This window comes from Narcine bancroftii, chromosome 9 (assembly GCF_036971445.1).
Source record: "Narcine bancroftii isolate sNarBan1 chromosome 9, sNarBan1.hap1, whole genome shotgun sequence".
Taxonomy (NCBI): Eukaryota; Metazoa; Chordata; class Chondrichthyes; order Torpediniformes; family Narcinidae; genus Narcine; species Narcine bancroftii.
In genome coordinates, this window is record NC_091477.1 from 93,083,114 (window position 1) to 93,098,603 (window position 15,490).

Here is a 15,490-nt window from a genome sequence, read left to right on the forward strand (position 1 = left end):
CAATAATCACACATCTGTGTGATTTGGAGAACTGAAGACTTGCTCAGGTACATTTATGGGACTGAATGTTTACAAGATTAGTGGTTCACTGCTTGTCTCAGGGCTGAGAAGCTGTGCAAGAAGTCAGATGTTGGACGCAACTAGTTGAAAACAGACAAAGGAATCTTAATCATGCAAAATGTAAGATTTTCCAACCCAACAGTAAGCTTAACACATTTACCAACATGAGATTAGAGACAAATTTTAAAATATTTTTCATTGAATCTTCTATGTATAATGCAGTAATGATTCCCAAGTAAAACATAGCTTAGCGGTTAGCGCATCACAGTTACAGTACCAGCGATCAGGACTGGATTTCAAGTCCTTGCCTGTCTGTAAGGAGTTTGTACATTCTCTCCATATCTGTGTGAGCTTTCCCTGGAGCTCTGGTTTCCTTCCACCCTTCAAAATGTACCAGGGGTGTAGGTCAATCGGGTGTAATTGGGCAGCAAGGGCTCTTAAGGCGAAAGGGCCTGTTACCGTGCTGTAAGTCTAAAATTAAATTTAAATTTAATTATTATTTATAATGAATAAAACAAAAAATTAAAATCAAATTAACTAAAATGATCCTGTTTGAGGATTTAGCCTATCTCAGACATCATTCCCATACTGTTATGTGTCTGTCCATGGCCTACCTCATACACAGTAAAGGATTCTTATCCAATTAGTAATATGCCAATATACTTAACTTTGAAACATCTGCTTTAAAATTACTGAGTGAAAGAAATGAAATTTTCACTTCAATGAGAATTACTTGTAACCAAAACTTGTAAAACCTGCTGAACTATATTAATCGCCGCTTCAGATTTTGTCAGTAATTAAAGTAATCAGCAAAATAAGTGTTCCATGTTTGATTTTTATTATTTAGTGATATTTAACCAAACTATTGAAAATAAAGCTGAATAGATTTTTTTTTTACCTTAAAAGCCAGATTTTTACTCCTTTTCTGTTCATTTTAAAGCATATGTTCCTGAATTTCACCAAATCATTTTGAAAAGACTCCTGTGAAGTACATAACAATGATTAAATGACAATTTCAAAATACTAGCTCAGAAATAAAATAGAAGTATTTATCATGGTTCAATAGAAATGTATAAATGGTGGAACACTTTAAAGTAAATACATCAAATTAGCATACGTTTTATTTACATTTGACAACAAATTATTCAGCCTGAATCACTTTCTGTTCAAATTATCTTTAATATTAAAAAAATCAAACATTTTATTTGATGACTGATGATGTGCTTTCAGAATAATAGCAGAACATTTTGTTTGTCTTGAGCTTCTTCTGCCTCATCATCTGTTTCACCTTCATCAGTTTCTGTTGCCAGAAAATCAAGCATAAACTGGGATTGAACAGCCTCCCTAGGAGAAATTGAAAGAAAAGAAGTGTAAAACATAATTGCTCTACTGAAACAAGCACAGTCACTTCAACCGGTACAAGAGACAAGATGTCCAATTAAAATCAAAATATAAAGCTTCAAACCATGATATAGTGTGTGCACTGCATTAGATAGGATCATTTAGATTCAATGCACATAAAAACTACCGATTTCTTGTATTCAAGTGAACATGCATGCAAACATGGGAGATTAATCACAACTAATATAATGTAGGTGGGTTCCACTGTATCCAGAAAATAAGACAAAATCAGAAAAATAGCTGTTTCAGCGTTTTCATGAATTGTTTTTATCATGAGCTGGCAGACCTGAAGCAGATTTTATATGGTGCTTATCAAACTTGTCCACGGACAATTATTGTCCCTAAATACATATTCATTTCTTAACTGAAATGTCTTCTGGGACAGAATTTTTTTTTAATGTAGAAAAGCAGCACAAGGTGCTTCAGAAAGAGAAACTGTGGAATTGGCACATGACTTTCATTGATGCATGCACTGGATTTGACTGTATTCTGCTTTATGGTTAAAAATGGGTTTGAACACACCAAAGAACTGGAGAAACTCAGCAGATCCCACAGCGTCCATGAGAGGCGATGATATATAACCAATGTTTCAGGCCTGAGCTTTTTGTCAAAGTGCCAATGCTACTTTTGCATATTTACTGCAATCACAGTGTCTGAACACTTTCTTGTTTCACTTCAGATTTGAATGTATACATATTACATTCTCAAATAAGTGACTCAGATGGTAACAACAATAAAGGAATTCTTGCAAATTATAAGGATCGAAAACCTTGTGTTCAGATTGTTGCATGATACATTTTGTCACTTTTACATTATAATCTTAGAATGCCACGACAAATATATACATGAAATTTCAATTCTAGAACACAAGCTTCATGAACCCTCAATTTAGAGTATATTTCACAGAAAGGGAGGTAGAATGGTATAATATTTCTCCTATTTCAATTCATTCGAATGTGTTGATCAAAACCAGGAAATAAAAAATGATGGAAGGCATTGTTGGAAAAGTATTAACTGCTTCTTTCTGACCTTTGCATAACTGGAGTGCCCTTTTCATGTAATCGTCCAGAAGACATTGACAGCTCACAAGCAGACATCGTCTCCAGTCTTTGCTTTTCTCCTATAGTCAAATATTTTTAAATTATTGTTAATGCACTTGCAAATACCCTAAATATAAATGATGCCAATTTGTGGTTCATATCACTCAGCTTATCACAAGGATGGAGGACCTTTATCAACTATTCAAAAGTCCGCCACTGGGTTCTTAATAAAATTTGCATTGTGAGTACAGGTTCAGCTGTATTATACTGAGAGCTAATTATGGTTCTGAAGGGAACCATAGAGCACTACAGCACAGGAATGGCAAGTGATCAGCTTGTGTGCTTCAGGGTGTTTTCTGGGCTTGCAGAGTGTGACAGAACAGATTCTATCACCAATGTGTATATGTACATATGTACAGGTGGTAGTGTAGGATGACTGTGATTGGCTGGGAGTGTAGCCACACCAACTGGCAGGTCTTAAAGGATTGCTCCTACCCAGACCAGGTCATTCTGGACTGGTCGACCTACTTGTGATATGCTCCAGTCTTTTAGTTAATAAAAACCTTGGTTTGGATCAACAAGACTTTGGTTCTTTCGATGCGCCCTACACAGAGTAAACAGCGCAGATGTGTGGTGCAGAAAGTCAATTCTGCTGCAGGATTCAGCAATGAACCCAGCAGAGTTTTGTTGAGGAAAGGTCCAGATACCCTTGGCATCTCATCCTCAGCTTTACGCCAGACAGGACAGCATAATGTGAAAAGTATTGTTGCCACATGAGAGAAGGGAAGTGCAGGTAAAGGGTCTCTGATCTGAATCATTAACTCTGTTTGATAATGAGTCTGCATTGTACAATATACAGACACCAAGAATCTGATGCTGCAGCTGAACAGGTACTTGGTTTAAAAAAAACTACAATGACATAATTAAACTAAAATATCTTTCCACAAATGCTGTCTATGTCACATTGACAATCCCTAGCATTTTCTGTTTTATTTTCCTGAGTCAAATACCACTTTAATATCAAGGACAATTACTCTTGGTTTGTCTCAAACTAAGCAAAGTCAATATGAATTAATAATTAAAAACACACCAAAATGCTGGAGGAACTCAGCCAGTCTCGAAGCATCCATAGGAGACAAAGATCTATCACCGATGTTTCAGGCCTGAGCCCTTCTTCAAGGAATAAGCAGAATGAACAAAAAAAAATCGAGGAAATCTTAGAATACAGACAGTGCTAGCAACGCTGTCAGGCAGCAGGGGCCAGTGGGAGCTGTCAGGGCAGCAGGGCTGGCGGAAGCCATCAGGGGGCAGCCGGTGCGGGCTGTGACAGCTGCACCGAGCCGCTTCTCCGTTGGGGCTGCTCTCTGGGGTTCAAAACGTGGCAGAGCAATTGTCCTCTTCCCTCCCCATAATTCCCCACACAGCTGGAACTGCTCTGGAAAACACAGTGGTTCCAGCTGTGTGGGGGATTATGGGGAGGGAAAATGGCCATTGCTCTGCCACGTATTTATAACAGGTGACGCTATGGCACCAGTTGCCCCATCTCCATCAGATCTGGAGGGCTGCTCAACAGGAAAGTGACACTGGAGCAGCGTTTTAAGGTTGCTCCATGAAAGGTAAGTTTTAAGTTTTCCATCTGCACTTGTAGCTGGCCTCCAGGTGGAGGCCTGGCATGAAATGGCCTGTTGTCTGTATTCTGAGATTTCCTGTCTTTTGCTCATTCTGCTTATTCCTTGAAGAAGGGCTCAGGCTTGAAATGACAACAATAAATTCGAGACCAGCTGAGTTCCTCCAGCGTTTGTGTTTTTACTGCAACCACAGAATCTGCAGACTTCTGTGTTTCATTAAATGTAAATTAAGGAAAGGGAAATTATGCTCGACTAATCTAGTGAATTTCTTTAAGGATATATCCAATAGAATAGATGAGGTGAAACCAATGGATGCAGTGCATTTGGATTCATAGAAGATTTGTGCTATGATTCCAAGCAGGAGATTGATAAACAAGAGAAAATAACTTTTTTTTCCCCACAGACTCTGAGTCTTGAAGAAGGAATCTGGCTCAAATTGTTGACATTTCTTTTTCTCCCTGGTCTATGCAGGGACCAATGATGTGGGAAGGAAGAGTGAGGAGGTTCTGCAAGGAGTTTTGGGGGCTAGGTGCAAAATTGAAGGACAGGGTATCCAGGGTTAAGATCTCAGGATTGCTACCTGTGCCATGTACTAGTGAGGCTACAAATAGGAAGATAATGAAGTTAAATACATGGCTAAGGAGATGGTGCAGGAGGGAGGGCTTCACGTTTCTGGACAATTGGGATATGTTGCAGGGAAGATGGGACCTGTTCCAACAGGACGGTTCGCACCTGAACTGGAGGGGGCTAACATCCTTATGGATGTAAGTGCTGCTCTGGGAGGGGAACCAGAGTGTTATAACAGATAGTGAGGTGGAGGAGGACAAAGGTCATGCGAGGAATGCACGTATAGACAGAAGTCAGGGGTTTTTACGTGATAGAAATATTCCAGGTGCATTTATTTGAATACATGGAGTATTGTGGAATGGCACATGGGATTACAACATTATTGCCATTAGTGAGATGGTTGCAGGAGAGACAGGACTGGCAGTTCATTGTTCTGGGGTTCCATTGTTTCAGATGTGATATGTGGGAGGGCTGAAAGGGGGAGCATGACATTGCAAATCAGGGAAAATATCACAGCAGTGTGTAGACAGGACAGCCCAGAGGGCTTCTCTATAGAGGCCATATGGGTGGAGCTGAGGAATTGGAAAGGTGTGACCACACTGATAGGGTAGAGGAGCAAATCTGCAGAGAGATAGCAGACCAATGTAAGAAAAAGAAATTTGTAGTAGGAGATTTTAACTTTCCAGACATTGACTGGGACTCCCACACTGTAAAAGGGCTGAATGGCTTAGAGTTTGTCAAATGTGTTCAGGAAAGTTTTCTAAATTAATCTATAGAGGTATCAACGAGAGAGGATGCAATACTTGATCTCCTATTAGGGAACCAGACAGGTCAGGTGACAGAAGTATGTACAGGCAAACCTTTTGGATCCAGTGACTATAATGTTATTAGTTTCAAGTTAATTATGGATAAGGATAGGTCTGGTCCTGGAGTTGAGTTTCTAAATTGGAGAAAGGCATTTTGTGGAAATGAGAAAGGATCTAGGAAGAGCAGATTGGAATAAGTTGTTCTCTGGCAAGGATGTGTCCAGTAAGTGGAAGGTCTTCAAAGGCAAAATTTTGGAAGTGCAGAGTTTTCATGTTTCTACTAGGACTAAAGGCAAAGATAACAGGCATAGGAAACCTTAGTTTTCAAGGGATATTGGAGATCTGGTAAAAAGAAGAGAGGTGTATAACAGGTATAGGCAACAAGGAGCAAATGAGTTACTTGTAGAGTATAGAAAATGTCAGAAAATAGTAAAGAAGGAAATCAGGAAGGCAAAAAGAAGACTTTGGCAGATAATGTAAAAGTAAATCTGAAAGGTTTCTACAAGAATATTAAGAGTAAAAGTATAATAATGGACAAAATTGGTCCCCAAGAGGATCAGTGTGGAGCTTCTCGAAATGGTAGAGATCTTTCACAGGTTTTTTGCATCAGTATTTACTCAGTAAACTGGCATAGTGCCTTAGGATGGAAGGGAAATGAACAGAAGTGTCATGGAACAGATGGAGATTAAGGAGGAGGAAGTGCTTGCTACATTACAATGAATAAAGATAGACGAATCTCCTGGGCCAGATATGATATTGCCTCCGACCTTGAGGGAGACTAGTGTAGAAATTGCAGGGCCTCTGGCAGATATATTCAAAATGTTCTTAGCCATGGGTAAGGTGCTGGAGGATTGGAGGGTAGCTCATGTTGTCCCGTTGTTTAAAAAAGGGCTCCAAAAGTAAACCAGTTAATTATAGGCCAGTGTGCCTGTCGTCAGTATTAGGTAAATTATTGGAAGGAGTTCTGAGAGAGGGGATATATAGGTATTTGGACAGTCAGCATGGCTTTGTGCATGGTAGGTCATGTTTAACGAATCTTGCAGAGTTTTTTGAGGTAGTTACCAAGAAGATAGATAAAGGAAAGGCTGTGGATGTTGTCTACATGGACTTTAGTAAGGCCTTTGATGAGGTCCCACAAGGGAGGTTAGTTCAAAAGGTTCAAACACTAGGCATCCATGGAGAGATTGTAAAATGGATTTGAATTGGCTGTGTGGGAGAGAATAGAGAGTGGTAGTGAATGGTTGCTTCTCCGACTAGAGACCTGTGACTAGTGGTGTGCCTCAGGAATCTGTGTTGGGACTATTATTGTTTGTATATATATATCAAAGATCTGCATGATAATGTGGTAAATTGGGACAGCAAGTTTGCTGATGACACTCAGATAGGAGGGGTAGTGGACAGTGAGGAAGATTTTCAAAGCTTGCAGAGGGATCTGGATCAACTGAGAGAATGGGCCAGTAAATGGCAGATGGAGTTTAATGCAGACAAGTGTGAGGTTTGCATTTTGGAACAGCAAACCAAGGTAGGAGATGCACAGTAAATGGTAGGGAACTGAGGAGTGTGGAAGAGCAAAGAGATACATTGTTCCCTGAAGGTGGCGTCACAGATGGTTGTAAAGAAAGCTTTTGGCATCTTAGCCTTTATAAATCAAAGTATTGAGTGTAGGAGTTGGGATGTTATGTTGAACTTGTTTAAGACATTGATGAGGCCAAATTTGGGACATTGTGTGCAGTTCTGTCTGCCTAACTAAGGGAGGATATCAGTAAGATTGAAAGAGTGCAGAGATGATTTACTAGAACGTTGCCAGATCTTGGGGGAGATTTGAGAGAGGTTTACAAGATTATGAGAGGTATAGACAGAGTGGATGCAAGTAGGCTTTTTCCACTTAGATTGAGGGAGATAGTATGAACGGACATGGCTTTAGGGTGAAAGGGGAAAGGTTTAGGGAAAACATGTGGGGGAACTTCTTCACTGAGAGAGTGGTGGGAGTATGGAACAAGTTGCCTATCGGACTTGGTGAATGCAGGCTCGATCTTATGTTTTAAGAATAAATTGGATAGATACATGGATGGGAGAGGTCTGGAGGGTTATGGAATGGGAGCAGGTCATTGGGGCAAGTGGAATAATGTTAAGCACAGAGTAGAAGGGCCAAATTACCTGTTTTTCTGTGCTGTAGCCTTCTATAGTTCTATGATTCTAAGTGGAAGAATGTGAAAATGCTTGAAATAAAGATGAGCAGGAAGATATACCAAGAAAATGTTTAGAGATGGAGCCTATACTATGATCTCATGGTTTGATCAGAATAAATAGAACATACAAGTAAACAAGAAATATTCATAAAGGAAACAGGTATAATTGTTCTTTAGCTATGCCTCATCAAGTTTAAGATATCAACATGATTATTGTTAATAATTTAATGGATGGAAAATACCTTGTCACAAGATAATTTCCTTGGAACTTGGTAGAATGGGGCAGGAAGTGATCTTATTCATGCATATTAAATCCTAAGGAGGGAGACTTGACAAGTTAACGTTCTCATTAGTGAGAGAGTCACATTCATGGAGATATAGCTGTAAAATAGAGAAAGATCATTTCATTTCTTCTCACAAAGGACAGTGAATTCCTGAATTCTTGGGGGCATCCAGATAATTAAATATATTTAAATTGGAGCTAGATTAATATGGGGAATTTGCACAGAAAAGGAGTTGACGCCAGTGTAGAACAGGCACATTCATATTAATTGATTGGGCAGACTTGAGGAATCTGGTGGCCTACTCCTGCTCTATTTTCTTCTGAGTTCTTGTGTACAATTTGGAGAAACTGAGGGAAGTCAAGCCACAGTTTTACATTGTCCCTAGACAAACAGAGAGCTGACTAACAAATATTGCATTGTTATTAAAAAATGAGAGATAAAAGTCATTGAACTTTTATCTTGAAAACAGAATGCTGCTTTAGTCTTGCATTAAAGGAGTGCAGCAATGTTAAAGTCTTTTGGATTAATTCTACCTTCTCAGGTACCAACAAAGCTTGCATGACGCTATTTTTAAAACAAGAAGGGAATTATCCCCAGAGTGTTGATCAATACCTGTTCCTCAATCACCATGATTTAAACAGGGACATTAACTAATGAAGTTGGTCACACATTACCATTTCTGAGAGCAACAATACACAGATTGATTGTTGCCTTTTTCAAATAACTAACATTTATACTCAAAAATATTTCACTGGCTGTGAAACATTCTGGGACAAGGCAAGTCTTTCATTCTGCATAAACCTCAAAATAATGGCCCAGTAAAACTAATGCCAGTAGAGGAGAAACTTATTGAGCACATAATCCATGACAAAATAGATTGCTAATTGCTAACTTAGGGTCAATAAATGAAAGTCAACACAGTTTGTTAAAGGCAAATTGATTTGATGAGTTATTAATAAATTAAAAGAGAATCACTCAATCTAGGTGATTTGAAGTGAAATCAATGTTCATGAGATAAAAGTGGCAAAATCATTATAGAGTTAGTTAAGACCTGGAATGCATGGTAATTTTCAGAGTGTAAGGGAATCATCTGGGATTATGATACAAAACCTGTTTTAAATATAGTGACTTGGAAATACTGCCTCCAATTGAAAGTCACTTATTTCCAATTAATTTTACTCATACACTCACGAAAAATAAAAAAAAGGAACAAAAACTGGTATTTGAAATGTCTCTCAATAATCTTTTATTATGTTTATACCTTTGTTGGTCTTCAACAACTCCCTCTCTAATTCAATTAAAGCTTGTTCATCAGCTTCCTTTTCAAAACTGGAGTCATCTTGATCAACATCACTTTTAGAACCTTCAGAAATTTTGACTGCAGCTGTAGGTAATGGGTAAATAACAGCAGAGGTCAGTTGGGAAATTCCATGCTGCTTACGGGAAACACAGTTTCTCCTTTCAATGTGAGGTGTCTTATGCAATGATTCCACTGCAAAGGGTGACGTAAGCCTCTCAGGATATTCCAGAGTTCCTAAAGGCAGTAAGAATATTGGTTAGATCACATAAACCCAAATAACTCATAGTTTTATATAACAATAACATCCAAAAAGATGGGAAAATTGTTAATTATAATATGATGCAGCGCTCATTTGCCACTGAGATTGATGTTGTCATTGCTGTTTGTTTTCTCCCAGTCTGTACTTCTTGTCATTGTTTTCTCTCAAGTAAAAAGGTATTACAATGTCCCTCCTTCTAACTTGTGTTAACCCGGGTTTTCAAACTGCCCCCCTAAACTCACATTCCACCTTAAGTAATCCCTATCCCATAAATGCTCTGTGATTAGTAAGGGATTGCTTAAAGTGGTATGTGAGTGGAAAGAAAAAAGTTTGAAAACCACTGTTTTGATCGTACCTAATTGACTCGTTATGTCACAGTTTCATAACTCCAAAGAATATGGGCCAATGACAATTTTTCTCAAACAAAATATTTCAGTAACAATTGAGTCTAGACTCAGTGGTTCTCACCACCTTAAGCAATCCCTTATCAATTAATGAGCACTTATGCCATAGGGATTGCTTAAATTAAATTTAGATGTTTAAAAACACAGCCAATTCAAATCCATTTTGGCCCACGAGTCTGTACCGCCAAATTTACACCCCATTAACCAACATCCCCAATACATTTTGAACGATGGGAAGAAACCAGAGCCCCCAGAGAAAACCCATGCGAATATGGGGAGAACGTACAAGCTCCTTACAGACAGCTCGGGATTTGAACCCAAATCCAGTCCTGATTACTGGCATTGTAAAGGCATTGTACTAACCGCTACATCAACCATGCCACCCCTATGCCAACTATGCTGCCCCTGGTGGAATGTGAGTTTAGGGGGCAGTTTGAAAGTCACTGTGTTAACCTCACACAATTATAACTATTCAAATCCTGACATTCAACACATGAGATTCTATAAATTTCTTCCCCTGCAATTTAAAGATAATTAAAAACTTTAAGAATTGGCATTAAAATTAGCTTAATATGTCATACGAGACATACATTTTCTTTTCCCAATTCCAGATTAAAAATTCCTTTGTCATGGGTGATTATCCCATTATTTTACTCTAATTTTCCACTGCCATGAAACAAATGAGACCAATGATATACTCCTGTGGCGTGTGCCAATAATATTTTGAAGTGGAAAAGGAAAAACTGTGTGAAATCTGAAATTAAAAACAGAAATATGGGACATACCCAGCAGGTCAGACAGCATCTGTGGAGAGAAAATAGGTTTATTGACCTAACATGCTCATTCTGTTATACAGTTTGACCCATTGAGTATAGCAGTGTTTTTTTTTTATATATTTCATAATCCTGAAATAATTTTCCATTAATGGCACAGGGTGTTTTTTTCATTCTGGGAAACGGCTGGTCATTACTTACTGTATTTCCTTCCCACAGTGTCTTGATTGGTAAACTCAGCAGGCAAAAATAATGGAAGCAAATCTTCCCATCATGGTGAAGAGAGCTGTGCCCATTTTTGTTTCTTATATCCAATAGCAAAGCCATAACCACTGAGTCATGAGTATTATCAATATTTTGCAATAGATGTACAAACATAAAATGTCTATTCACAGCAGAACACCAAAGAACAAACAAATTTTAGAATAAGAGACACAAGAGAATTAAGGTGCTGGAATCTGGAGCAACAAAAAATCTGGTGGAGAGGGTGGAGAGTCTCAGTGGGGGGGGGGGGGGTGTGACCAAAATGTCAATAAATCTTTTTCTCCCACTGAGTTCTTCCAGCAGATTGTTAATTTTAGAATCCGTTATTAACAATCACTATTACACTTGAGGAAATGAAAATCTTAACATTTTTGACAAAATATGATGACATTTTTATTTTTATTATGTTTTGTTTATAAGTTGGGCCTATCATATCTCTTATTAATCTCATAGCCTTGCTCATTACTCAAGTACATTGCTCAAGCAAATGCTTCTCATTGAAGCAGACTAATAATTTATACAAAAATGCCATATTAATTCTTTTAAGATATATAGTTTGAATGGGCATTAAAATCACACTAGATGTAACTTTGTGTCATTTTACTTCAGTTGATCACTTACAGATCAGTAAATTAATTTGAAAGTATGAGCTAGACAAACAATGTTACAGAGCATGAGCAGCATGGTAAGACCTGTGTCTTCTCGACTGAGATACTGAACTGTGGTTCTCCTTGCTTGGCTGGGTACACAATAACATACTGAAATAGTAAGAGAGGACATTGTCTCAGAATGTAGCGAATACTCTGCCCGTAATCAACAATGCTGAAAGATTGGAGCAAAACACAATTTACTGGAGGAAATCAGGGGTCAAGCAACATCAGCGGGAGAAAGAGATTTGTCAAATGTTTCAGGCCAGAACCTTAAGACAACACTGAAAGATTACTTGTCCTCCATTCTAACCTTTCTGCACTAACTGTTTGCCTTTCTGCCATGTTTGCCTTCATAAGAACATTGAAAGCACTTCAGCCATTATCCCATGGTTACTAGAAGCATTTAGTGACATCAGACAATTTAATCATTATCATTCAAGTTCTCAAATTTCTATTTTTTAATTTGTTACTTTCAAAGTGTTCATTTGAAATCTGTTTACATTTAAATCGCAGGATTTACAATTATGTTTTCAAGATGGTGTCAATTCCTTAACTATTCAAAAAGCTTTACGGAGGCAGAGTTCTATGTTAAATTCAGCTGATCATATAACTAATGTTTTACAAGCAAACATCCAAGCAATTAATTATTAAACTGCTCTCTAATATGTCCCTGTCTGAAATTGTTCAGAAACAACCATGGAATTCTTCTTATTCCTTTGGCATTGAGCAGAATTGTGAAACATGACAAACAATAAAAATCTTATAATTATTTTATATTCCTTAAGAATAAATCTTAGAACTATTTAGATGTCCTAGGATCACACTTTCAGTTGTTGCCTTAGTGAACCAAACAATTCTTCAAAGTCGTCAGTAGATCAAAAGCATCCAGCTGTCTTTGTTCAATGCATACTTGTGTGTTACTACAAACTAATTGGAATTAGATGGTTAAAAGGGAACATGGAATTCATTGCTGAGTTTGCTGCAATTACTGTTCTGCCCCTACATGTCACATCATTGTTATCCTTTATGAACCGGACTCAATAGTCACAGATAATGCTTTGAAAGCTGCCCAACCCCTATATCCAAAGGGTCAAACTCGAGAGGGGCATTTAATTGGTTTCATTATGTTACTTTCTAGCTCTGAATGTCTAATCCATCCATGTCCAACATTTGTTTTATATGCGTTATAAAAGCAAAATATTATGCACCATTAAATCTGAAAACAGAAATAAAAGATACAAAAGACATAATCACATTGGTCAAATAACACGTTTGCAAAATAAAATGGTGATGAAATGTTTAGAGATGTAACAGGTTTTAAGATGGAGGCAGTGTACTGTGAGGAGCATAGTAATATATTTAAAAGAGATATAAACAGGGTGATATGAAGGGCAGGAAAAAAGCTGAGAAATGCAGTGCTACATTTTGATAAGTACATTGAGAAACAGCCATATAAACTAGAAGGAACAATTCAAATAAGGATAAAAGAACAGTGAAGTTCAGAGGGATTTAATTGACCAAGTGCATGAATCACACAAAAGTAGCAGCCAGGTCAAACAAATACTTAAGAAAGCCAACAGCATGTGAGCTATTGCTGGAGTTTATGAATAGGGGGAGTTTGTTACTATTGTACAGGGTGTTGGTGAGGGTGCATCTGGAATACTGCATACAATTTTCATTCCCTAAAAAAAGGGCATAGTTACATTAAAGGCAATCCTAAGGAGATACATCAGGCTGAAGTGACTGGGTTGCCAATCAAGACAGGGTAGACAGTTTGAATGTTTATTTCTTGGAGTTTAGAAGAAAGAAGAATTACCTATTCATGGGAACTGGCAATGAAGAAGAGTTGAGGCAAGCATAGATCAGCCATGATGAGAGGCAGGCTTGAGGCATCTGGTAGCTTCCATCTGCTCTTATTTTATTATGAGAAATATATGTGCATATTTCATTGCATGTGGCAAGGCAGGTAGAAAAATAGTTGAAATACAAATGGGATCATAGGCTTTATGAACAGAGGCAGAGAGTAAAAGGACAATGAAATCATGATCAACTTTTATAAAAGGCTATTAAACTTGTGCATCCAGCTCCAACGTCAGCAAGCTGATGAGAAAAAAAATAATTATTGGAAGATTGGGAACTGAGATGAGAGGACTAATAGGGTGGTGGTAGAGAGAATAAGTTTGATAGGAGGAAAAAGATAAGAATAACATTCCTGACCATCGTGGAATGGAAATTACTCAAACCCAGGAACATATTGGATAATTTCATTGGATTATGTTGTCAAAAAATAAGACAAATCACAAAATAATATGCAAGAAAATCTCCTTTTTTGAGCAGACAACTTACTTGCAGTTGATTTTGATAATGTCAACCATGCTGTGATGCTTTTGGAGGTGCCGTGTCTTCCAAAACTGCTTGGAGGCCTAGCCTGAATATCATCAATTACATCATTTACGATCGAGTCATCAGCACATTTGCAGAAGCTGCTCTCTGGTCGCCAGTTATCATTTTCTTGAGAATAAGGAGACAAAGGTGAATAACTTTTCAGGCAGAAAATAAGTGGGAAAGATTAGTTCCTATTGAACTTTACATCTCAGTTCCAGCACCACTGGTGTGCATGGAAATTGACATATTCACCATCAATTTTTTTTTAACTAAAGCTGACTAATAGAATCAAGTACCTAAACAAAATCATCACATCAGATAAAAATGAAGTGTAATGTAATTTATGATCACTTAAAATAGTCTGACCCCCCAACCCTAATACTGATGGACAAATGTATTGAAATCAGAAGGACATGCAGATCAGGCAATTACTGTAATGTTGCAACAATGTTTTAGTGCAGTGATTCTTTTTTTTTTTAATTAATTTTTCACACTATGAACCATATTAACCAAAATACACACAAACATTTCCCTCTTGAATATACACAGTCATTTTCTCCCCTTTATCCCCTCTACCTTCCCTCCCTCCCCACCCACTAAACATTCAACATATACCATTAAACCCATTAAACAATGTCATCACACAATGAAAATAAACAAGAAAATTGTGTCATCTACTTTTATACACTGGGTCAGTTCATTTAGTCTTCTTCTCATTCTGTCATTTTAGCGGGTGGAGGTCCACGGTAGGCCCTCTCTGTTGTGTTCCATGTACAGTTCCCAAATTTGTTCGAATACTGTGACGTTATTTCTTAATTTATATGTTTTTTTTTCAATGGAATACATTTATTTATTTCTATGTACCATTGCTGTACTCTCAGGCTCTCTTCTGATTTCCAGGTTGACATTATACATTTTTTTTGCTACAGCTAAGGCTATCATAATAAATCTTTTTTGTCCTTCATTCAAATCGAGGCCTAGTTCTTTACTTCTTATATTACTTAGAAGATCTCTGGATTTTTTGGTATGTTGCTTTTCGTGATTTTATTTAATACCTGATTTAGATCTTCCCAAAACTTTTCCACTTTCTCACATGCCCAAATTGCATGTACTGTTGTTCCTGTTTCCTTCTTACAGTGAAAACATCTGTCTGATACTGTTGGGTCCCATTTATTTAACTTATACATCAGTGCAGTGATTCTTTTGAGGCAGCAACGATAGGATAGGGAGAAGGATCCAAAGTATTGATGATTAATTTTATTTCTCATGAATAGGTGCAATTATATCTGTAAAATTGTAGCATATTATTTTGTATAGCTTTAATCAAACACCTTAAGCAAATGTTATTCAATGAATGTGCAATTGAATTTAAAATGGCTATGTAATATTTCCACCTCCCATTTCATAATTTAGGCCACATGCATTCTCAGACCAGGGTTATCAGAATACAGGAGTGTGACTCGGAATTGAAATGGTTTAT

At 37.6% G+C, this 15,490-nt stretch overlaps 1 protein-coding gene across 11 annotated transcripts in view; it reads right to left on the reverse strand.

The window, feature by feature from the left end:
• Positions 1-263: 263 nt before the first annotated feature.
• The window catches only part of zbbx (zinc finger, B-box domain containing), an 80,114-nt gene continuing 64,887 nt past the window's right edge, over positions 264-15,490 (reverse strand). For 7 of the 11 annotated variants that reach the window (XR_011344179.1, XR_011344182.1, XR_011344183.1 and 4 more), the window contains 6 exons: positions 13,972-14,136; positions 9,237-9,509; positions 2,491-2,581; positions 1,259-1,404; positions 959-1,041; positions 264-531 (listed from right to left, as the gene is read on the reverse strand). Coding sequence is in view for 2 of the 11 variants with exons in the window: in XM_069896854.1 (XP_069752955.1) it covers positions 1,287-1,404; positions 2,491-2,581; positions 9,237-9,509; positions 13,972-14,136 (647 nt within the window). In the remaining 9 variants the exon portion in view is untranslated. Of the gene's footprint in view, positions 532-958; positions 1,042-1,219; positions 1,405-2,490; positions 2,582-7,933; positions 8,073-9,236; positions 9,510-13,971; positions 14,137-15,490 lie in introns of those variants that run through there. The other 4 variants (XR_011344185.1, XM_069896854.1, XR_011344186.1 and 1 more) reach the window with 4 other exon arrangements.